The sequence below is a fragment of the Cololabis saira genome, chromosome 1 (assembly GCF_033807715.1).
Source record: "Cololabis saira isolate AMF1-May2022 chromosome 1, fColSai1.1, whole genome shotgun sequence".
NCBI lineage: Eukaryota > Metazoa > Chordata > Actinopteri > Beloniformes > Belonidae > Cololabis > Cololabis saira.
In genome coordinates this window covers 19,548,551-19,572,597 of record NC_084587.1, presented here as the reverse complement: position 1 = coordinate 19,572,597, position 24,047 = coordinate 19,548,551, and the positions used below count along the sequence as shown (strand labels likewise).

Here is a 24,047-nt window from a genome sequence, read left to right as displayed (position 1 = left end):
CAATGATATGTGGACGGTTCTGCTCCGTGATTGGTCAGATCGGACCAGCACCCACCCTCCTCCCCGACCAATCAGCGTCCGCGTTTCCTCCCACGTGACTCCTTGAACGCTCTCGCAAAGTTAAAAACAGACTTTGTTTATCTTGTAGGCTGTTTGCTGAAATCCTACCCGACTAGTCAACTCACCTTCCTATCCCTGGCGTCTCCTTGATTTTCCCTTTTTAATCTTTTCGGCAACTAATCCTTCGCTCATCATTACACTCTTGTGACCTTTCTCGCGTCTTTTGCAAATTAATTTTCCTCCTTTTTTTTTTTTTTGTAAGCGCTCTTCTGCAGAGACCGCGTGTAGCGCATTAAAAAAAAAAGGGGGGTCAGTGGGACTTGTATTTCTTCATCTCAGTCTCGCTGTTGGCACAAAAGACTTGCATTAAAACGACATTGGTGTGCAGATCTGTGGGGGGTTTAACGGGGAGATACTGTTGCAGCTGTAGGTTTGTTTTTTATTAACACCGAGCACTTTGAAGAGCGCCATGGCGACTCAAGTGGATGCGTGGTCTACCGCTGTGCAAGCCGAAGGTGAGTACTCGGTTTCAGTGGAGTCGTGTTTTGAGGCGGATGTTGGTGCAATAGTAGAAAAATAAAAAAAACAAGCAAATCTCAGCGGGCTGCGCGACGTGGCCCGTGGACGTGTCTGCAGGATCCATTGTCCCTGCATGGGATGGGCTGCAGCTGCATGCGCCTCCATGCGCCCTGCTGGGAACAGACAAGTGGCACATACCACTGCACCCTTTCTTGTCCATTGTGATTTAGATTTTGTTTGTTTTTTTTCTGCAAGCGAAGCTTTATTGTGACGGCATTTAACCCTTTCACGATTTTGATTGGACGAGGACACAGCGTTTACTTCCGCCTTGGCCAGTTTGTCGTGTGCTCTGATGTCGCGTTCCATTTGTCCTCGAAAGTGGGGATTTCCCAGTTCCCAGTCGGAATTTTCAACTGGAACGCCCCTCGAAGTGGGATTTCCCACTGGGAAAGTGGGAGAGTCTTCGCCACCCCCGAGTTCAGATTCCAAGATGGCTGCCCCGGTTGTAAACAGTAGAAGAGAGCTCTGTAAAAATTCGTAGCACTTCATTCTAGTTTTGGTCACACTAAATCAGTCGTATACAAGTATTGTTCGACATATATATGCTGCTATAGTGTAATTTAAATTTTTCATGTGGTATATGCCAACTACAAACTTGTTTACCTACTTTGTAACTGGAACGCTGATAACTCGGCTGTAACGTCATTCCCAGTTCCGAGTTCCGACTTCCGAGGTAAATGGAACGCGGCATCTGACTCCGACTGAAGCCTGATTTATGGTTCCGCGTTCAATCGACGGCGTAGGGTTACGCGGCGACGCGCACCGTGCTCAACGTTGGTGTAACGCGGAACCATAAATCAGCCTTTGACTGCATGCTCAGATCCATTTTCCAGGTTTGACTTGACTTGGTAGCACGAATGCAAATCTGCTGCTTCTTTCCCGATTTGATCCCCCAGTAGCCAAAGTTTGCATACATCCCCTCTTTTTTGCAGGTTTCACACTTTCAAAATAAGTAAATCTGACGTGCAACAGAATCGTTTTTTAAATACACCTGGTGTAAAAACAATGGACAATCAGGTAACAGCTCAGTGCACACACATGCTGTTCTTTTAAGCTATGACGTCAGCTCCTATAGCCCACCATAGGACCCTGTAGGAAAAGCCTTACATAATCTCTCCGTTGTGCATTTAAATGTTACATAAGAAACGTATATTGTTACCTCTCACCAGCACTGATTTGGCTCACTTAAATTTTCTCAATTGTGAGGAACATTTAACCACAGACATGGCCTTTGTCCGACAAAAATAACACCCAACAGCTCCAAGGTGCATCATGGTGTGTTGTAGCGGGGCATGATGTGTGAGTAAAGACTCCCACACGTGTTTACCAGCATGAACTTGGATGGCTGACACACCTCGGTTAGGAATACTAGAGGGAGGCAGTCTTCAGTTAGTGGGTCAGTCTGGCACTCACTCAGCTAGTGTGACGGCTAATTCCTGCTTTCAAGTTCACTGTATGAATTGCTACTCAGGGAAAAATGTCATTGTGCAACTGACCGATCTACCTCACGTACCACAGATGCGTTCCACTCAGGTCTGGGGGAAATACACACCGGTAGCAATGAGTCGAAGTCCAAGTTTGTTGACTTTTTTAATTGTATGTGTTGTGAATTCTTCAGCTGTCCAAAGGCAAGCCAACAAAACTTTACATTCCTGCGGCCATATATTCTCCTTCAAACCCAGTCGTGTTGGATGTCGGTAAGGAAAAGTCTACATTCCAGCTTCCAACTTGCTCTTGATTGCAGCACAATATCCCATCATGCAATATGTTATTAGATATAGGAAGCCTGTCAGCAGTTGCATGACCCTCCTCCATTTATACTTGAGTAAAGTTGTTTTTATTGTGGGATACTATCAGTGGCCACTGAACCAGTGTGTAGTATGTACTGTACTACATTCTACATGGGTTCAAAAATGTCCAAGGTATTAACACTGCTGTGTGAATCCATTTGAGTGCGTCATTATAGATTTTGAATGGGGTGATGTCATCCGTTGCTGAAATAAATTGTGAGCTCTGTGCGTTGCGTTGACCGCATGCCTCTGTCAAAAGTTGGGGGGATTTTCAACTTTTCTGCTTCCACATGTAAGTCAGCCAAACCAGCCAAGTCAGCTACACTTATAGAACCTGGCCAGTGAAATCTTACATGTAGGTGGGTCAGAAACAAAAGTGGGTCATTTTGAGCACACATCTGTTGAACTGGCTGTAAATGAGTAGTATTTACGACATGCAGTTCTACGAGTACATGTTTGGCCTAAGTAGAGACTGTGTGAGGGATGTCTTGTTATCTATGCAGGTGCATTTTAACACCAGCAAGGACAAGCCTTTTTTTTAATTATGTGTTTTAAAGATGTTTCAAGGAAGCTTCTCTTTTCCTTAAGTTGTAATTTCCGTTCTTAATGTCCATGAATTAAATATGCTATGACTACAACTCACATCCACAATACCTCATGCAGGTTAACCATAAACTTAAAAGTGACTTATATTGAACATTGTAGTTTATGTTGCTGAATAAAATAATCAGAACACCTTTCAGTTTATAGGAAGCTTTTGCTGCATCTTGCGCCCTCCATCAGCTCATGAGTGAGTTTCAGATTTCCGTATTTGAAGGAGTGATGCATTCGTTTTGAGATGTACTTAGCAGTTACAGTGCTTTTATTCCTGAATATTCGGCAAAATATTATGCTAACAGCTTGAAAACAAGCATCCATTATGGTCATTGTGACTTTAACAACACAGAGCAGGTGTGTTCCCTATAGGGTCCGGGTAAAGGGCTGCACAGAGCTCTGCCAGAACATTTATGTAACTCCTTGGATAAATGCATCAGCAAACTGGAAGAAAGCTTGTGCCCTAAATGTCAGACTTGATCTGTTTGTGGCCTGTTGAGTACACGTCCTGTCACGGGTTTGGATGTACTGCTTCTGTTAATCTTCATACATACATGTTAACACGTTTCTTCACACCATCTGCTTGCATTAAGGTGAACAGCAGAGGAATTGAGCCAACCGCCCATGTGAAGTTGTGCTTAACAGTGCACCAGTGGAAGTGGTTTGCTGATTGATTTCTTTTTTTTTTTAAATGCTAACAGGCTCTTAACATAGTTCTAATGTTTTGCAAACACTTTACCAACTGTGTTGTGATTCTGCAGCCAAGTTTAATTCTAGAAAGCTCAGTTAGCACATGTTTTCTTAAATTAAGATGTTTTTATATTTAATCAATGCAGAGAGAGAGAAACCTGTTTGGCAGCGACTTTCACTTAGTGGCGTATGCGTGGCCTGTTCCCCTGGTTCTGCTGGAGTTGCTCTTGTGTATTTAAAGATACGCCACTATACGGACTTGTGCATCTGGAACTTGTATTTGCGTAAAATTAGTCCCGGGCCTCCTTGTCATTAAACAAAATGACAGTTAAACCCCAAAGAGATCCACACCCTTTAACTTCTGTCAGAGATAATGCCCACAGGACCATACCCACAAAGACCACTCTCCCTATGGCCCCTTTTATCACAATGCAAATGCTTGTTTCACTCCCCCACCTCTTAATTCAAGTTAATGGCAAACGATCTTTTTGCACATGTTCGTTAACTCAGATGCTACTCATTTACCCGGGTTGTACAACTGAGGTTGAGGGCCGTGCTATGTTTCAAAAACAAACAATTAAGATAAATGAAAGAAATGCAAAAAGTTACACACAAAGTTTTATGGATGCATACATTTGGAACCCTTATGTTAGATTACCCAACACAAATTTGTAAAGGGTTTAGGGTGTCATTATAGGTTAATGATTGGCACTGCTTGTCTCGCATATTTGGATTTTAATAGTCATTTTTGTTTGTTTAATAGCTGCGGTATTTGGAAGTATAAATGTAAAACACATGTTCTCATTTGCGTGAAAATGGCTCACTGGCTTGGGAAAAGGCATATGCAGGCATGCTTAAGACTATAATGATGGATTTTATTGATATTACATCTGGCTCTTCTGTATTGCTGGAAAGTCCGGCAATTTAGATAACACAATCTATTCAAGTTTATCTGCTGGACATTAGTTGTACTCCTACTTTGATTAGTTTAAACTTGGATTCAAGATGTGTGGAGGTAAACCATCCCATTCAAACAGCCCTCTATTGTCAGGCTTTATGCATATACGAATTTGTAAACATACTACTTTTCCTTTTAAGCGTGCTTTTTGTAGTTTTACTACTAAAAGCTACTTTTAAGTAGTTTCTTTACGGCCTTGTCCTCTGGTGAGTCATGTGAAAACTCTGCCCCACTGACCCCCTTCCCCTTCACAAACACTGCTGCTGTATGTATATGTATATAGATATATATAAACCTTAAAAGCCTCGGGAGGGCTCCTGAGCCTCGTCGGCTGTGGATTCCTCCCACGCAGCATGCAGGGGCGAGGTCTCCTGCTGCCTCACTTCTGGCTCTGTGTAAACAGGTTAACTGTGTGGGGGATTATTATTTTATTTCCTTCGAAAAGCCATCATGTGAGAAGTGTAGTACTATGGCGGGCGTGGTGTGTTAAAAACAATGCCAGTTTGTGTGACTTTAGGCTTTAAGGGGGGGCAGCGGCGGTGACACACAGACCTTGCTTGTTGTGCAACTCCCTCGGCAGTTGTGGTCAACTGGGACATGACAGAGATGCGTTATCTTTTAAGATGCGCGCAAAGTTGGTCAACCTGGCCGGGTTTTGTTGTTTTGCAAGTCTCGTCTTGGCAGGGAGCTGCAGGTTTCTTGTGCTGCGTTCCAGTTGGCGGGTTGAGCGTTTGGCACGCTGCCATCGGTTAGTTCCTAATTTATGGCCCTGACAAACCCTGTGGCCTACATTGGAGAAGAAGGAGGAGTGGAAGGAGGAGATGACACATGGTCAGCTGTTTACAGGTTATTGTTCGGGTTTTTTTAAGCCATGGGTGGACTGTTTTTACCATGAAAAGTTAGGTCGGGGGAGGCTGTGATTTTCTTTAACTGACTGACTTTTGGAAAGTTTTTACATCTTTTGAACAACTTCTAATCACTTCATTGTTTTTATTAAACTCGTTCTGTATAAGACTCAAGAGCCTGGTCTTCCTACATGTTCAGTAATCTGCGAATCCACAACTCCTTAAATTGCCTTTTTGAGCCATCTGAGTGTTGGGTGCGCCCTCACAGTCTTAACCCCTCCTACTATCCTGCCATGTGACCAGTCCTGGATCCATCCATGCCATATGTAGCTGGATCCACTCTTGGAGTGTCAGCGTTTCTGCAGCAGGTGCTCCCTCGCTCCTCCCACGGCAGCAGCTGCACGAGCCCCACGTGTTTTGTTGTGTCTCTTTCTACACGCTTACTAAATATGGCATTTCTTTACACCCACGGTAGAGTAATATGTCAAGTCCCAGCTTGACCCACCTTATATCTGTAGATGGATCTAGTGAGGCCTCTAGAGTAGGGTGCAACCACTTTTTTGGCTCATGAACATGTATGTTTATACATATACAAGTATGTCATTTGTTTTTCGTAATCGGGCAATCTTTTTACTATCTGGCAGAGCAGAGGCGCTGTAAATAATCCTCTAAATCTCAAAGTTCATCTTTGAGTTTTGTTTCAAAATATGAATCGTGTATAGCATGTGATAAATTCATAACTAACGTTAATATGGTTTGGTTTCTTAGTTTTGATTGGAGAAGCTCCAGCTTCGACTTTAAATGAAGAAAAATAAGGTATTTTTCGTGATTTGCCTCTTTCCTTTACTTTTGAAATCAAGGACATTGACTTACAGTTTTTGGAGTTTTCCTTTTGTACATTTCTTACTAGTTACTGGTTTTTAAATGAATTATAATGCACAAACCTTGGACGCCATCAAGAGGTACATTGAATGTACAAGACTGGCCTTCGCATCAGGTTGTAATAAGGCTGTGATAAGTCTGGCTCATGCGGTCCAGACATCTGCAGCAGTCTAATAGAGGTTTTCAATCTCAACGGGACATTCCTGGTTAAATAAAGGTTAAATAAAAAGAGCACCTTTGGGATGTGGTGAAAAAAGAAATTCACATCACGGATATGCAGCCGACAAATCTGCAGCAACTGCTGCAAAATATCATGTCAGTATGGAGCAAAATCTCTGAGGAATGTTTCCAGCACCAACTCTGATGACTTGGACTGATTAGGATCAGCCAATGTTGCATAGTTCGAACAGTAGTTTCCCTCGCACAGGTCTCCAAATGTTCATCAGTCATGGTGTGTTGTAGTTTTGCTTTGTGAGTAAGTTAAAAAAAAAAACTGTCCATGGGATCTGTACTTCAGCTGAAGACGCCCTGTAGTGTCTAGATCCCATTCTTCATTGCAGATGGGTTCAAGTGAAACAGAGAGGTCCTTTTTTATACGAGGGAATCAACCATGCCATCTTCCCTGAATGAAAAGCACACAAATTTTGCAACTGACTTAAGTAAAGCCAAGTCAAAGTCGGACCTGACATTTTTAATCTGCTCCAGGTAGAAGGCACTCTCCTTTATTTGCTTCTTTCCCTCCAGTGCCATATTTTGGAAATTCATCAGATCGTGGTGCTGCAGTTTTTGTGTGAAAGCATTTACCGAGCCGATCATATCAACCACACTTTAGTCTTTTCCTTGCAGCTCCAGATGAAGTTCATTCAACACGTTCGTCAGATTGGTTAAAAATACCAAATTTATCAGCTACTGATTGTCATTAAGTGAGTTATATTCTGCATATTTGGTGTTGGGGAGAAACTCCCTTATCTTTAGATGGAGCTTTTGAAATCTCCCTTGAGATTTGGCCTGTAGCTGGTCATCTCAGGTCATCGTGCAACAAGAGGTCAACGAGTTTGCAGCCGCTCCCAGATACTTGCAGAGCAGCTGTGTTTGAACGTGCTCTTTTCATTGCCACATCCATAATCTCTTTCAAGTTTAGCACCTTTGCACAAAGTTTATTTGTACATTTGTTAAAATACATAGGAATTCTCGTGCAGAGGACAGAGTTTGGCGTTACACTAGAAAGACCTAGGCAGTTTTTATAGTAAACTAATCAGCAAAGTTCTCAGCAAGTACACCCTGGACGCTCTTTAGTGTCAGTCAACTGGTGAATGCCACCGGTAGGAGGGAACATGTAGTTATTAGTTTGTTTTATATTGCTACTATCTTTGCAATCTTCTGGTCAATAATGATCGACACATCAGGCAGCCCTGCTGTGGAACGGACTTTGAGCCGCCATTAAACTTGTCTTAATGTTTTTGTGGTGTCACGCTGCCTTCAGCTTGCTTTGGAAAACAATAACACGACGTGCAGAGTGGTTTTTTGGGAAAACGAGTCAGAAAGCACTGTTTTCATGCTCCATCTACCTGCTGTTGTGTTTCTGTGTTTTGTCTGTTGTGTCTGAATGCTCGTGAGTAATCTGTGACATTTGTCTCAATATGGTCTTGATTTCTGCTGCATTTAAATTCCTGGAGTGACTGACAGACCGAACATCTTTTCCAAACTTGTCTCTTCACCAGAGGGGATCTTGGTTTGGCTTCATACACATCATCTGCAGAAATGTGCAGAATGTGCCGTCATGTTCTAGCTGTGAGTGTCGCCTGCCAGCTGAGTGTCCTGCAAAACATGCCCACTTGTTTTGTATGTGGTGCATCAGCAGAAGCGCAGTAAAATACCCCATCCTTCATTCAAACATATTGGAATTTCAGCATTTGTGTGGTACATAGTGAACGGATTTACTCTGTCAATCATAGCTATAAGAAACATGGAGTTTGCTGCCGGAGCTCATCGTGTTGTTTGCTGTTGTGATTCTTCCTCATTTTGAGATCCGGCCGTTCTGCGAGAACCGAGCGACACCCACTCTTTTATACATTCACAGATATACACAGGAAGTGGAAGAGTGCTTGGTGACTGCTTGATACAGTGTTTTGGCCCCGTCCTGCAGTCAGAATGAAAGAAAAGGGGGGAAGGGGATGGTCAAAAGAGGGTAAATTACAGCAGATAGGAATGCACATGTCTGTGTGTGGTGGAAAGCAGAAGCTAAGTGCATAAACAACAAAATCATTTTGTATGAAGATGAGTCTATCTGAAATTTTAAGAAGCTTCTGTAAGATGTCATTCACTTGCAGTTTAAATCTTATTGTAGGATTTAAGGTAGATTAAACAGTTACCTATGACATTTGTCATTGCTGATAAACCTATCAATAATTATTATCAGGGTTGCACAATATTAGGAAAATAGGCAATATTGTTGAAAATGACATGAACAACTACTTACATATGAAGCATTATTGCTTCATATCGCATTGTTTGTTTGTTTTTAAGTCAGAAGAAGCCTCAGCCTCATTACACCTGAGTCAAAACATTAGGTTTTCGCAGATCTGCACTGCAGCTTTGTATCCTGCTGGTCAGTGGTCATCAGAATGTAGCTGCATGACTGATTCTTCCTCATATCAATGACTATTTCTTTAGGTTTGGACTCAGTGAACTAAAATGATGACCTGCGTCAGCGTGTCATTTCAGACTCGAGGGGGCCGTCGTCCTGGTCGTCACCGATCAATGATGATGCCGACGGTTTTGTCTTTTAGTCTAATAACGTGACGCCTCTCACGCCGACTCTGACGTGTTTGTGACGATAACAGATAAGAGGAGCGCAAGCACCCCTGTGGTGATCTGGAGGAGGACGCTCATTAACTTGAACGTGCTGTGAATTATTGGCTAGAAAATAGCCGACAGATGACTCAAACTCTCTGCCAAGGAGCAAGAAGTCACAAACTAAAGAGCGTTAGGGATGCAAATTATCGATTATTTCATTAATTGATAGTTGATAACCTTATCGATCGATCATCGATTAGTTGATAAGCGGCGTTTTTCCCCCATCTGAGATACAAACATAATTTTTTTTGCTTATATAAAATACAAAGGACATTTTAATGTATTCCTTAATCAAATATTTATTTGATACAAAAGTAACAAAAAGACATTTTTGTACCACAAGGAATATAATATAAAGTGCACTTCAAGGCTATTAGTAGTAGCAGCAGCCATAATAGTGTCATTTGTGTCAAGCAAATTTTAAGTTCTAGTTACGTTTTAAGTTAGAGTTTCTGCAGTGTTCAAAATAAAATTATGAGACCTGCTGTATTGGAGCACATTTTCTTTTAGTTAAAACTGTAGCGGGGACAGATGTTTAGAGAAACCTATGTATGTACCGGGTGAAGGCTGATTTATGGTTCCGCGTTACAACAACGCAGAGCCAAGAAGGTCCTGGGTTCGATTCCCGCCGGGGACGCTGTGGGCGCTGAAGTGCGTGTTAGTTCCCCCATGACTTCAGCACCCACACCCTGGGTGGGGTTGGCGAAAGGATCTTTCTGTGTGGAGTTTGCATGTTCTCCCCGTGTTCCCTTGGGTAGCTAATGTGAGCTACCCTCACAAAAACATGCACACAGTCCTGGGCTACACACTGCCCCCTCTGGCCAACCGGGGCGCCAGATGGGGTGGGGAGGATCTGGCCGGAATAACGTGATCCTTCCACGCGCTACGTTCGGCCGGAGAAGCCCCACCCTGTCTGGTGAAAAGATGCGGCCTGCTCACTCCTCAGGTTAAGGAGGAGACCTGAGCTCAGTGCAGGGCCCTCCCGGGGTTGGTAGAGGATGGCAATGCACAGGACTGTTAGGTAGGAGCACTGGGTGATAAAATGGGGACAAAACCGGGATAAAAAAAAAAAAGATTAATTGTAATCGTTAATTTTAATCGGGTAATTTCATAACGGCAATTAATCGAAAATCGATTAATTATTAACATCTCTAGCGTTAACTAGATTTAGGAAATTTAGGGTAACAGTTCACTTTAATTGGAATTTAAGACTAGCACAAACTCATTAAATGAGGTGAAAAATCTTCCTGTGAATGTTTTGTGCTTCATGTCATCCGAACTTTAGGAGATAATTCCCATTGTGTATCAGTATTCCCGGTTTTTCTACTGCAAGGTTGTTAATTCAGCTGTTCCTACTGTCTGACCACAGGGATACTTCCCTCAGAGGACAACCGGGCAGCGGTCAGCTCTCCCTACAGCGACGACGAGGCGCTGAATGAGGCCGAGGTCAACGGCAACTGGACGCCCCAGGAGAAGGCTCTCCACGAGGCGCGCCTCAAAGCCAAAGCCAAGCGTCGCCTGCGGCGGTCCTCGTCCCGCAACTCCACCAGCGACTCCTTCTCCGAGTCCAAGGACTCGGCCGGAGGAGACCCCAACAGTCCGAAGGGCAAAGTTAACACCAACGACCGCAAATCCAGGACGGGCAAAGGCAGAGGGCTGCCGAAAAAAGGTACAATTACCACGACGCGGAGCAGAGCCGCAGATGTTGTATTAAATTTGACTGGAATCATAACCCGGAGCCACGAGTTACATTCCTGAACTTCCTTTGTTTTCTGCTCCGTGTCGTCTCCAGGCGGAGCAGGTGGTAAAGGAGTCTGGGGGGCTGCCGGGATGGTTTATGAAGACGAGGAGCCAGATATTCAGGACCCCAACTATGACGAATCCGCCCAGGTGAGCGAGTCTCCTTGAACGTCTAGCAGAGATCCTCAACGGAGGGATTCTTACTTTTGATAGTGGAACACCCGGCTTCAAAAACCACACGTGAAGCAGGACATCATTATGTGACCTGGTTGTCGTGTTTTCATTTCTCTCATCAGGCTCAGTGACAAACAGTTTTTAATCTCCATCACACGGTCATTTTAAATCATTTAGTGCCGTCGAAGGCCTTTAATTTAAGATTGATGGATATTTCAAGCATCTGTAGTCTTTCATAAGCAAGGAGTTGTTCAGCACAGTTGGGAGAGCAGCTTTTTGTTCCGAGGAGACTCACTGATCAGACTTGCCTGCTGATGCAGATGGTGCCTTGTTTGTCTTGTTTTGAATAAATGTGCTGGTTTAGAAGAGCTGAAACACCCAAGCGGCTTACGTCAACTCACCGATCACACAGCCATTGATGCCTTTAAATTAAGTTTAGCATATTGGGTTTGTATGTTGTCATTAGCTGCAACATTTTGTGGCTGGAGTAAGTGCATGGATGTCCTGCTGTTTTTAGCACAGATGACTTCTTCTGGGCCTTTTTGCGTCATTTTTCTAATCGGTCTCTGACGTAAGCTTAATGATGCTTCATGAATTATTTAGCCCAAAAACTCTTAATAGGTTCTGTTGCACATTTTGCTGTGTCTAGGCCCCTCATTAACTCTGTTTTCTCTTTTCTCTGTTTTCCTTGGTGCTGTTGCTACCATGCTGAGAATTATTTTACCGAGGCCATTTATTAAAGGTTTTTTTTTTGTTGTTTGTTTCAAAAGGGTAATGACTTAGATTATATTTAAGCTCTTTGATATAAAGCAGAAATCATAATGGAAAGCAGAACCTTCCCAGACTCGTAGACAGAGCAGCAGCACCACACCATAACTTTTCCCCACCATGCATCACAGTTGGCGTGAGGTTCTTTTGCTCAGAGACCTTGGTTTTGGGTCCAACATTCTCAGTGTGGGCATTACTTCAAAAGAAGACTCACTCTTTGCCTACAGCAGAGTTTGCCCATATCGGTACTGGTATCGTCCATGCGGGTTAAATACCGTATTTTCTGGACTATAAGCCGCACCGGTATATAAGCCGCATCCGCTCTATTTTTAAAAAAACAATTAAAAAAAGATGTACAAGCCGCACCTGTATATAAGCCGCATCCGCTCTATTTAAAAAAAAGATATGCAAGCCGCAAATATTAATGTTGTTAGATTAGACATTTACTACATGTACAGAACCATTTTGAACTGTAAATGATGTACATGTTTGTATCTAAATAGATCCTTTCCTAACAGTGTCTTTTAACACGGCAGCAACTTTGCTGATTAAAACTGGACAGAACCAAGAGAAAATAACCAGTATTTATTTATCTATTTATCTGTTTGAAATCTGCTTCTACCTACTTCTATCTGCTAAAGAAGAAGTAGCATATTCTTCTTTGCATTTATTTTGTCTTAGTTTTTATTCTAATTCCGGTTAGAGCGCCCGAGTGGTGGAAGAAAAATCCACAGAATAGCCGCACCTTTGTATAAGCCGCACAGTTCAAAACCTATGAAAAAAGTAGCGGCTTATAGTCCAGAAAATACGGTACATGCAAATCAGTCTTGATTATGGACTCGTGGTCTTTTTACATGTACAGTGCAACTCATTTGGAGAAAAAACCTCAAAGTTTTGGGAGGTCTGGGCAATTTCTCCATGTTTCCTGCTGTGGTTAATGAGTATTGGAAGGCTGTTTTATAAGTACTTTGCATTTAGGTCTATTTAAAACTTCTAGCTGCACTTGGGGATCTCTAGCTGCAGGGTGTAAACTGTTGCGGTACGACTCTGGCTGAGGGGAAAAATGCATCAATGCTATATGTGATTTGGCAGAAGCCCATTTTAAACTTGGACGTCCGTTGGGTCCAGATGGCTCAGTCTCATCACCATCAATGCGATTTTCAATATTTAACCCCGTTATCGTGCAAGTGCCCTGTGCGATGCTGAAGGCCAGGCTTGTTTGTGTCTCGCTGCAATCGCACGAGCCACTGGCAGGGTGGGAACACGGCTTGTGTTCGTACAAGGCCGATAATTTGAGAACAACTCTGAGAAGCGTGTGTGATTTTTGGCTTTGACTGGGGCATAAAGTCAGTGGAAATGTGTCAAATGTTTAAAGTGAAGGTGGGACAGAGTGGTACGGCGAGATAAATGGGAACACGTGCAGACTGCGACCTTTGATTCAGACTGAGTGGATCAAGGTCCAGGTCATGTGGAAAGGTCCCGGTCATCCTGTGCTTGGGAAAATGTCAAAGTGTGAAGTAAATTTGATAAGTCTTTAAATGAGCTATAATGCAATCCTGTTTGTTTAGAGTCTGTTGTTCTGATACAAGAGGTATAAGTGATTAAAATAAATTAAAAAAGCTTGTTGAAATGCAGGTTTTAATTAGCCTTTATTTATCCAGGAAATGTCCCATTGAGATACAAGATCTGTTTTTCCAGGGAGTTCATGCCGAGACAGCAGACATACGTTTAGTATATACATCAGACATGTACGATGACGATATAAAATACATCAAATCAACAGTAAACGGCCATCTTAAATGAACATTATTTAAAAAACAACTACGGTACATGTTTCCTGAAGGGCTGATGTTAAAATACCTTTAAAAACATTTACAGTAGAAATGGCCTGTAGGTTAATTTTATCTTGCAACCCATTCCATAATGAAGGGGCATGAAAGAAAAACAAGGTTTATGGAAACACGTGCAGATCGTGAGCAGGTGTGGTTTTAAATTGGCTTTCTGCTGGCACAAGTTGGCAGGAATCATCTTTTTATCGCGAAAAATTCCTAATGAACTCCAATTCAAAGTACCTTTTTAATCATCGAAGAAGAAATTAACTCAAAAGTTTAAGATGTAGATTAGCCATCAGTCCAGATCTTATCTCTGAAAAAAGATGTCTCATGCTGTCTTAACCACTGTTTTTGTAAATTGAACCCCAATAACCCAGGCACCATCATCTTGGGAATAGACCGTAATTTAGTGTATTTAAGCAGTCAGCTGACTGTATTTGCATAATGATGCTGAACCAGGCCAGCTGAAGGAACCCCATATCATAATACTTCCCCCACCGGGTTTCTGGTCATCTGGTCCTGCCATCAGTCTGGAACAGACCACCTCACCCTTTCAACTGCCCCAGAGTCTAATCCTTTTATTCCTCCGACATTTTAAGTAGTTTCTTTTCCCTCCCAATTAGCTTCAATCATAAGTGGTTTGCTTGAGGTTGCGCAGCTGTTTATTCCCGATACACAGAGTTCTGTTCACACTGCACATGTTTTATTATAAACTTTTCTGAGAATTCTACTGTTGATTTTGTCAAATGTGATGGCGTTCATTCATGATTTTTTTTTTTTTTGTCTACCTTTTATTCTCAACTATTTAAGAATGTTTTGAACTTCTATCCTTCCAGGCTCTTATTAAAATGTGGGGCAGCTCTTAGCCCAGTTTATGCTTAACACTCTACAAGTTCACGAGCGGTGTCAAGGTCACAGCCAAATTTGAAAAGCGTGAAGAGGCTTGCTTAAGCTGGGGCGTGCTCCGGGGATGTCATCAGGTTCATCTCAGAGGCTTTTTTTTTTCATCTTGGCCTTAGAACAAAATCAAACAAGTTTTTAATATTATTTCAAGTCTTTCCACAATTCAGTTTGCACCACCCACCAACTAGGATGTATTTTGTCTTTTAATTCACACAGGAATCTGTTGTAGTTGTGTAGTTGTGGCTCTCCAGTCTCAAGTCTGCTACTTCAAACTGGTTTTCTAGAAGGAGAGGCTGTCTTATTGTCTATTTGATTTTGCAAAGACGTCTAGTACATGTTGTGTATTTGTCGCATCTGCTTGATGGAGACCGATATTTGACCCGTCTTAACTAGAGAAACATCTTTCTCAGCTAGAGGGTGTAGTTGGCGCTCTCTGCACCAGTTAAGGTTGAACAACTTGTTGCCAGCAAAAACATAATCACTTCCACGCATTGTTTCTTTTCCCCACAGGGGGACACCGTTTATGAGAAAATTGTTCCAGAGGTTGATGAGAAAGAAATGGAGAAAATGGTCAACCCAATCGTCCAGGAGTACTTTGAACACGGAGACACAAAGGAGGTCCAGGTAAACAATTTGAGTGTTTTTTTTAATGCAGGCCTAGAAGGAGTGGGTTAATAGAGTAAAAACTGTCCACAGGACTGATAAGATGACTGCTCAGACTGTGCAGTTCAGTACATTAACAAATGGTTGTGCAGTCCATCCATCAGCTGTCATTTCTGCATTTTCCTTTTTTACTGGTCAGATGTTGCTGAAGGAGCTCAACCTGGGCTCCCATAAGTACGAGGTCTCCTCTTTGGCTGTGTCCTTGTCACTTGAAGGCAAGGCCAGCCATAGAGAGCTGACTTCCCGCCTGCTGTCGGATCTGTCGGGGAAGATGCTGTCCCAAGGCGAGATGGGGCGCGCTTTCGACAAAATGCTCAAAGACCTGCCAGACCTCATACTGGACACACCGGACGCGCCGCAGGTACAGATGAGCTTTGAATCAGTGTGTTTTGTTTGCGTGCTTAGAAGGATGGAGAGGCTCTGCAGCACTTAAACGTGGAACAGTGTAATCTATCACTCCTCTTGGACCACATTACACCGGTCATGAAATCACTACACTGGCTTCCAGTGAGTCAAAGGATAGAGTTTAAAATCTTACTGCTGGTCTACAAAGACCTGAATGGTCTTGGACCAAAATACATGGTTGATCTGTTAGTTCCTATGAAGCTCCCAGACCCCTGAGTTCTTCTGGATCTGGTTTGTTGTGGTTCCAGAGAACCAGAACCAAGCAAGGTGAGGCAGCGTTCAGTTATTCTGCTCCTCACCGGTGGAACAAACTTCCTGTAGACCTGAGGTCTGCTCCAACTGTAGATCCTTTAAATCAGGCCTAAAAACATTACTGTTTACTGAAGTGTACTCTTAAATTAAATACTTACCTGCTGTACTCTACTGCCCTTACTTTTTAACAACTTGTTCTTTTTATTATTTTACCTCTTGTCTTATCATTTTATTTCATATCATTTTATTACATTTCAGACACACACTTGGTTAATATGCAGTGTTGCACATCCCCCAAACTTAAACATGTAATCTTGTATCTCACAGATGTTAGGCCAGTTTATAGCCAGAGCCATAGCGGACCACGTGCTGCCCATGAACTTCCTGGATTGTTATAAAGGCAAAGTAGACTGTGATCATGCCAGGTGAGCAAAAGCACGACAGATTCCATATTTCCGGCATGTTCTTGTGATTTTATGTCATTTTACTCTTGGTCGTCAACTGTCTTTTGTCTCTTTCCAGAGTGGCTTTGGACCGCGCTGCCGTGCTGCTCTCCATGAAGAGGGAGATGGTTCGTTTAGATAACGTCTGGGGTGTCGGCGGAGGTCTGAGACCCGTCAAACACCTCGTCAAAGAGGTAACGTTCAGACCGACCAGGAGGTGTTATATTCTTCATTTACTATTCTTTCAATGGTTCACAGGTATCTCTGAGCATTAAAGGTCAGAAAGTCCATCGACAAGCTCAGTCTTTTTTCTTTTTTCTATTTGATCATCATTATGTAACATAAACAGAAGGCAAAAAGGCATGCTGGGTAGAAGCCCGTGGGCCAGCCCTCTGCTGTATCGCTGTGTCAGCAGAGCAGTTTTTCTTCCGGAGGAGCAGGAATTGTCAAAACAAGGACACAGATGCACGCCCTGTCTGTCTGTCTGTCTCTTTGCTCAGTTTTCTTAACAATTAGTGTTCCAAAATGTGGATTCCCCCCCATTAACATCTGATATAAGTCGACGTTTCAAGGCCTCATCTCCTATAATGGATGTTTTCACAGCATTTCTGAGTGGTTTTCAGCATATTGTTTTGGTGTTTTGATATTTTGGTATGGCCTCTAACAGAACATTATGAAGCCTTAAGACCTTTGGACTCTCCTGCCGGCTTTCTTGATTTCCTGGCTGGTTTTGTGCAGCCGGAGGGGGCAGCTCTCACTCTGTCCTGTCTCTTTATTATTGTTGAGCTCAGGCTCCAGGGGGTTCGGGTCCTTATCCGTGATTCACCCTCCTAACTTTTAGAAGAGCGAATCAAGACTGTCAAAGTGTCTTGTTTTGTTTTTGGTCAAACTGCAAATTTTTGCCATCTTTGCATCAATTTGTTTTGCAAATGTATCCCTTTTTTAAATTTGGATCGTCTTTCCTATTGGGTTTTGCAAATCTGTTGCTTCCTGGTGTGATCGTTCACTGGACGTCATATACTTTTAGCGAACGGTGCACCATTATTTTTGTACTGTCCATATTTGTGATCAAAAAGACTATTAAATATCCTTCAGTCAAAGTGAGGGTTTACTTTTGACGCAACCACCAGAATAATATTATTGTTAATACATCATAGAACATCTTTAAACTGGTTTGTTAATATTAACAATACTAATAAATGTAAATGTGTTTCATTCCTTTCCGAATACAGTAATTTGTTGTTTTTAATGCTGTATTTAATGGTAGGAACAAGAAACGACTGAGAAGTTTAAAAAACGTGTCACTTTTGGCAACCTTCCCCGTTTGAATCAAAATGCCACCTGTCAAACACCTGATTAGTTACCAAGAGCATCTTTGCAAAAACACATGGTTGGTGGACCGCTGCACAGAGTCTTTCGGCCAATCGCAATCAAAGTGAATGCATCGCTTCGTTTTTACTACATGGTAAAATGAAGACAATCGTTCATGCTACGAAACCTCGCTTACATTAGTTTTGAAGTAAGTCTCTAACGATGTAATATGCTTTCTAACTTGATGTAGGTGAGAAGTTGCGTTTCTGCAAAGATACGGTCTTGCGAAGATGCTCTCCAACACACGATTCACGTGATATTTTGATTCAAACAACCTATGTATCCGGAAAGACACGAGTTTGCAGGCATGAAACACAGCACGCGTTTACTCCAACTATAGCGCAGTTGTAAACATAATTTAAAGAACATTGAAACAAACTATATCCAAACCTAAAAACAAATACCACAACAATTCTTTCTGTATCTAGATTACAGAAGTCGCCCGTGTGTACAGCGTCTGGAGGAAAATAAAAGCAGTTGGTTACTAGACACTGTTTCAGAGCATCCCTACTCAATTCAACCCCTCGCCTTCGCCCTTCTCTTTCTCTTTGCTCGTCGTCCACACCGGTCTTCTCTTGTTTGGGCTCGGATTAAGCGCACATTCCCGTGACTCACTGAACTGGACCAGCGTTCACTCAGAAGCACTGGTCGAACTCAAATTATCATGAGCACCTCGCGTTGGTCACGATCTCACAGATCCCGAGTGGGATGACTAATTCCTACATAAATAGTTTTTAAGTACAGCACGGCTTGTTGATGCTTCATTCAGTTAGCAGTGAAGGGCGACGCAACCAAGTATTCTCACACGGTAGCAAGACATTAAAAGATTAAAGCACAGCTTTATGTAAATAAATATATACACACACACACACACACACACACATTTCATATTAGATGCATACTGAGCATAATAAACCTTTCATAAGTGGGTTAAGACATTATTATTTATGTTCTCTCCATGTTTGAATTCCTCTAAGTTTAATCAGTCAAATGTAAATCTGTTCACCCTCCGCTGGCGTGAAAGACGTTCTGGCTGCGCTGGCCGAAATCTAGAAATGGCTCTTTGTTCAAACTGTCGATCTCTTTATTTGTGTGTTTTCTGCAGATGAACCTCCTGCTCAAAGAGTACCTGATATCGGGAGACGTGTCGGAGGCAGAGCACTGTCTTCGGGACCTGGAGGTTCCCCACTTCCACCACGAGCTGGTCTATGAGGTGACGAAAACTATACGCTAGCTGTATCGTGTTATTCTCAGATTTATTACAGAAATCGATCTGGAATTTGCAAACCAAATGCTTTATAAATGGTATTTATCTCTCGCCAACATAGCTGACCAGCTCAACAGTAAAACTGAATCTCTGCCATGATCCTCATTTTTGTTTCTGCCAAGGGCATGTTGTGTTCGGCAGCAACGTGGTCTCGTTTGCAGTAAAGGTGTTCAGAGCTGGGAGCAAATCAATTTAAAAATCAGACATCAATTTCTGATTTCTAGGGGGGGGGTACCTTCCACCTCAAAGTTGAACAGAGTTAAAGATTGATTTAATTCTTGAATTTGTTTGAATAAATTATTTACTTTTGCTCTTCACTTTAACATAGGTTTTGAATTTTTAGTGTGGATTTCTTTTAAAAGGATTTTATGTTTTCATAATTTTATAATTTTTCAGTTTGAAATCTTTTTTTCACTCTGTGTCATATTTTTTTTAAGCTTTAAAGGAGCTTGAGGCAGGATTGAGGCAGGATTTATGAAAAAAATCCGTATACATTTTAAGTTTTCTAGTAATAATGTCAGATGAAGCGTTCCAAACCCAAAAGAATGAGCCCTCTAGTGTATCTCTCCTTTGCCTTGAACAGGCTGTGTGCTGCAAAATGTGCTGCAATTCGGTCCCGAATTTCCCGCGCTGGGCTGCGGATGTGACGTCACATGACGCTGCATGTGCGTTCTCCCCGTTCTCCCGTGCCGGCTTCGCTGTTGGCTGCAGTACCCCCAACGGCCGTCGTGGTGAAGGGTGGCGCTAGAGAGTCTCATTTCTTAAAAGGAGCCTCAAGCTCCTTTAAGCCTGAATTATGGTTCCGCGTTAAATCGATACAGAGCCTACGCCGTAGGGTACGCGGCGACGCGCACCCTACGGCGTAGGCTACGCCGTCACTGACGTGGACCTCCCAAAAATTGTAACTGTCTTTGGTCATGACATGCAATTAAAGTGTACCCCCAAAGGCTTATTTGCAGGGCCAGCTCGAGACCCCACCCCGCATCGGTCAATATAAAAAGGACAGGTGACGCGCTAGATCCACACGTTAAAGGCGGGGTATCCACCGATGTACAAGGGGCCACAGTGTGATGCACATATTTGGAGCCACTCCAGAATATTTCAATGCTGCAGTGTGTTTGTGCCAGCAGCTTAGTAGGGAGTGTTACAGAGTACATGTTGTCGACCACGGGCAAACATCTTTAACAAACCTCTGATGATTAAACTTAAAGTGGGTGGAAACACTGTTACTGTGTGGTGAAATGAGAACCGTCTACATTTCTGATATTCATTCTTCTCCATTCATGTTTTGTATGTGTCAGGCTATCGTGATGGTGCTGGAGTCGACAGGAGACACTGCCAGTCACATGATGATGAAACTTCTGCAGTCCCTCTGGAAAACAGGTCTCATCACTGTGGATCAGATGAACAGGGTTAGTCTCTTTGGTGTGTAATAACCAGGGCTGCACATAAGTGGGCCGCCAGAGCGCATGCGCCGTCAAAATCCACAGTGCGCTGTCAATGTTGTGCTGCGAAGCGCTTTTGCGTACCAACAGCTGGGGCTCATATTATTGGTTGTGGCCAGACCGGAATACTAATATTAAAAAATCTATTGGGAGAGCTTTTCCCCAAAACTGCCACTCAAAGTTTGTACTGGCCAATCACAGCGCGTCCTTACTCCCCCTCCATACTCATTGCGGTGGTGGGTTGGGCAGGAAGAGAGGTAAGGATCAGCTTTACTGAACAAACCCCGACACGTCTCGTCAAAATGTCCAAGAAGCAAGCGCCATTAAGTAATTATTTTGGCGTTCCACCACCACCAACTACAAAGAGACGCCAAACTTAACCACTACCCGAACAGAAAACGTGTGTTCGCCGAGAAGTGGCTGCATGATGTTACGCGGCGACGCGTACCGTACGTTCTCTCCCCCGCGTATCCTACCCCGTAAGCTCTGCGTTGGTGCAACGCGGAACCATAAATCAGCCAGTGTCCGTCACTGCATGCAGCAGTTACCTGCAACAGCAAGACGCTGCTCTCTGATTATGGCTCACAGTTTATGAAAACCCCAAATAAAAAATAAATTAATTTATGAAATCAATAAACAATTCCATCATCAAAATTATAACAAGTAAAGGTTCAACATATCTTGCTTTGCATGTAATAAGACTAGGTAATATATTAGTTTCACCTTTTAAGTTGAATTATTGAAATAGATTAACTTTTACACCATATTATAGTTGAATTATTGAAATAAATTAACTTTTACACCATATTCTAATTGATTATTGAAATAAATTAACTTTTACACCATATTCTAGTTGAATTATTGAAATAAGTTAACTTTTACACCATATTCTTCACCTGTAGCAATATTCTACACCTTGGCTGATGTGGACATACAGAGCATAGCTTCTAGCTATTTCAGCTGCTATATGGTTGACTGTCTGTACAGTCAGTCATGCAAGTTCAATGCTATTAAAGAACACGTTTTTTCATATAAAATAAACACATGTTTATGCAGTTTAGAAGTTTTGGGGCTTTTTTTTGGCTCCTGCGCTGCTGAAATCGGGGGCCGTCCTTTATTTCTATTTCTGAAAGTTGGCAACCCTAGGTGCAAAATATGCCATGAGCATCCCAATCTGGCCAATAAAAACTGTAACTTTTATACTGACTCTACAGACTAACACGCACCATAATTTGTTAATTCATCTTTATAAGTGAATAAATATCGTTTCGCCTATAACTTATTCCTGCATCCCTCTTTTATCGATCCGGCGAGACGGTCACCGCGTTTTTGGAGGCCCAAGTCACATATCCAGGGGCTCCTCTGAGCACCAGACCAAAATAGTTATGTGCAGCCCTGGTAATAACTATCTTTTTTGTTTCTTTTGACTTAACAGATCTTAACCTCCATACTTGTCGTGTTTTACTTGCAGGGTTTCCAGCGCGTCTATGATGAGCTCCCTGAAATCAGCCTGGATGCGCCACATGCCCACACCATCATGGAGACCTTTGTGGATCTCTGCTTCCAGGAATCTGTCATCACCAAACAGCTGAGGGATACCTGTCCCTCCAGGTTAGATCTGCTAATCTTCTTTATTAGACCAATATTTGTTGTTATCTTCAAAATAACAAATTAACATGGATAAATAAAAACATAACTGCTTGTAGCTTTGGAACTAGACAATTCCCTTGGTCATGGAAAGGCAACATCTTGCGTGGTCTGTTGAAAAGATTTTAGTAGTTTTAGTACAAAAACCGAGCTTATTACCTCACGTGACTGATCTTGCAAAAAATGCTAATTAGTGGGAGGATTTATTTTATTTTATGAAATGTTATTCAAACTTCACTTTTCTCTCCACCAGAGGGCGCAAGCGTTTCGTAAGTGAAGGAGACGGCGGGCTGATCAAGAACTGATGCACAAGATGAGGATGAAGATGATGAAGAGGAGGGGTGTCTACTGGTTCATTGACCCTGTTTCTGCCTCCACACGTTTCGCCCGAAAGTGGGGGCATGTTCCTCTCCTGATAATGTCGTTACACAAACCAGCATTCACGTTCAGTGAGAGTCAGCTGAAGAGTGGCCTGGACGTTCAGTTCCCTTCATCTAGTTAATCACTGTTTTTGACAATTTTTGAAGAATATTCTGTTTCTGGGGTTGACATGACCCTTTTGCCTCAGTCTTTGTACCAGTTAAGAATAATTCATGTGAGAGCTGCAGGGAGACATTTCGACTGGCTGGGGTTTTTTTGTTTTTGTTTGGGGAGATAATTATTTTCTTTTTCTGTTTTTTTTTCTTCTATTTTTTTGGGAGGGGGGGGCATTTTCTTTGCAGAAGCCTTTGCCATGTCTTTTTTTTATTATTTTAATTTTCTCCCCAGACAGTGCACTATAAATGGAGGGGGAAACAAAAATCACTTAGAGGACAGTTCATACTGTACAGTGAGGGAGCACTTGGTAACTTTTGCTCAACATCAAGGATCTAAACCTTTTCTTTTTCTTTTGTTATTTGAAAGTTTTAAGAACATCTTCTTTTTTTATGTTCTTTTTCAAGTCGTTCTATTGATCCTTGATGAACAGTGGACTTTATTTCTTTGTTTTTCTTGGAAACTTGGTCACTGAGGCCGAGTGTTTACTTTGTAAAGCAGCAGTCAAAGCAAGAGGTGTCTGGTCACGCTTTGGGCTTTTATTTTAAAGTTGCATTTGAAAAAAATACATAGTTCAGAAACCATTTCTGAAAATAAAAAAAATGTGTGCTGATGTGGGGGTTCATGATAATTGTGTCATAATAAAAAAAAAAAAAGGAGGAAAAAAAGCAATATTTTCAACCCTGTTTTGCTTGCAGTTACCAAATACATCTACAGCCATATGGTGAGCAGATGACTCTGAACAGGTAACTTTAAATGATAATATTGAAAGACTTGATATAGAGAGCATCTGAAAATTGTCTTTAAACCAACTTGGAATTTGTTTCATGCCTGATTTAATCTGATTCCAGCAGTTTAATACCTTGGAAAACAGTTTGTCAACGAGACTTTTCTATCCCTGTCCAACAGTTTTCATGTTGTGCAAAGTTTATGCAAAAGATTTCATTTCTTTCATTCAATAAAAAGGCAACAAAATGAAGTTTCTGCATTTCTATTGTTTGTATGAGATGTGTGAGATGCTGAAAATGAATGCGACTGGGCAATGAAACACATGTGCAAATCACTGGCACTGGGGGCATTGGTGATTAGTGGTATTAGGTCACTTTGTCAAGTGTTATATAACTTATAGATCCCGCCCTTGTGGTATATGCTCTCATCTAACACCCACAGCTCTGACCTTTGTGGCCTAAGTACATTTAAAGACATCTGTGTTTTTCTGTCCAATAGAATACAGGAATGAGTACATCAGAGGGACAGCACAGCATGTGCTGTCCCTCATGTGCTGCACATGTTAGAGGGTTTGGAGATAGTCAGGGAGGCCAGACTGAGATGGTTCGGACATGTCCAGA

At 42.2% G+C, this 24,047-nt stretch overlaps 1 protein-coding gene across 1 annotated transcript; it reads left to right on the top strand.

The window, feature by feature from the left end:
* The first annotated feature begins 137 nt into the window (after window positions 1–137).
* On the top strand, window positions 138–23,677 carry pdcd4a (programmed cell death 4a). Its single transcript, XM_061717192.1, has 11 exons — window positions 138–575; window positions 10,624–10,923; window positions 11,047–11,144; window positions 15,182–15,295; window positions 15,474–15,695; window positions 16,319–16,416; window positions 16,514–16,628; window positions 18,911–19,018; window positions 20,374–20,484; window positions 21,989–22,128; window positions 22,418–23,677. Exons 1-11 carry the CDS (start codon window positions 530–532, stop codon window positions 22,467–22,469), a joined length of 1,404 nt encoding a protein of 467 aa, XP_061573176.1. The 5' UTR covers window positions 138–529; the 3' UTR covers window positions 22,470–23,677.
* Window positions 23,678–24,047: the final 370 nt, after the last annotated feature.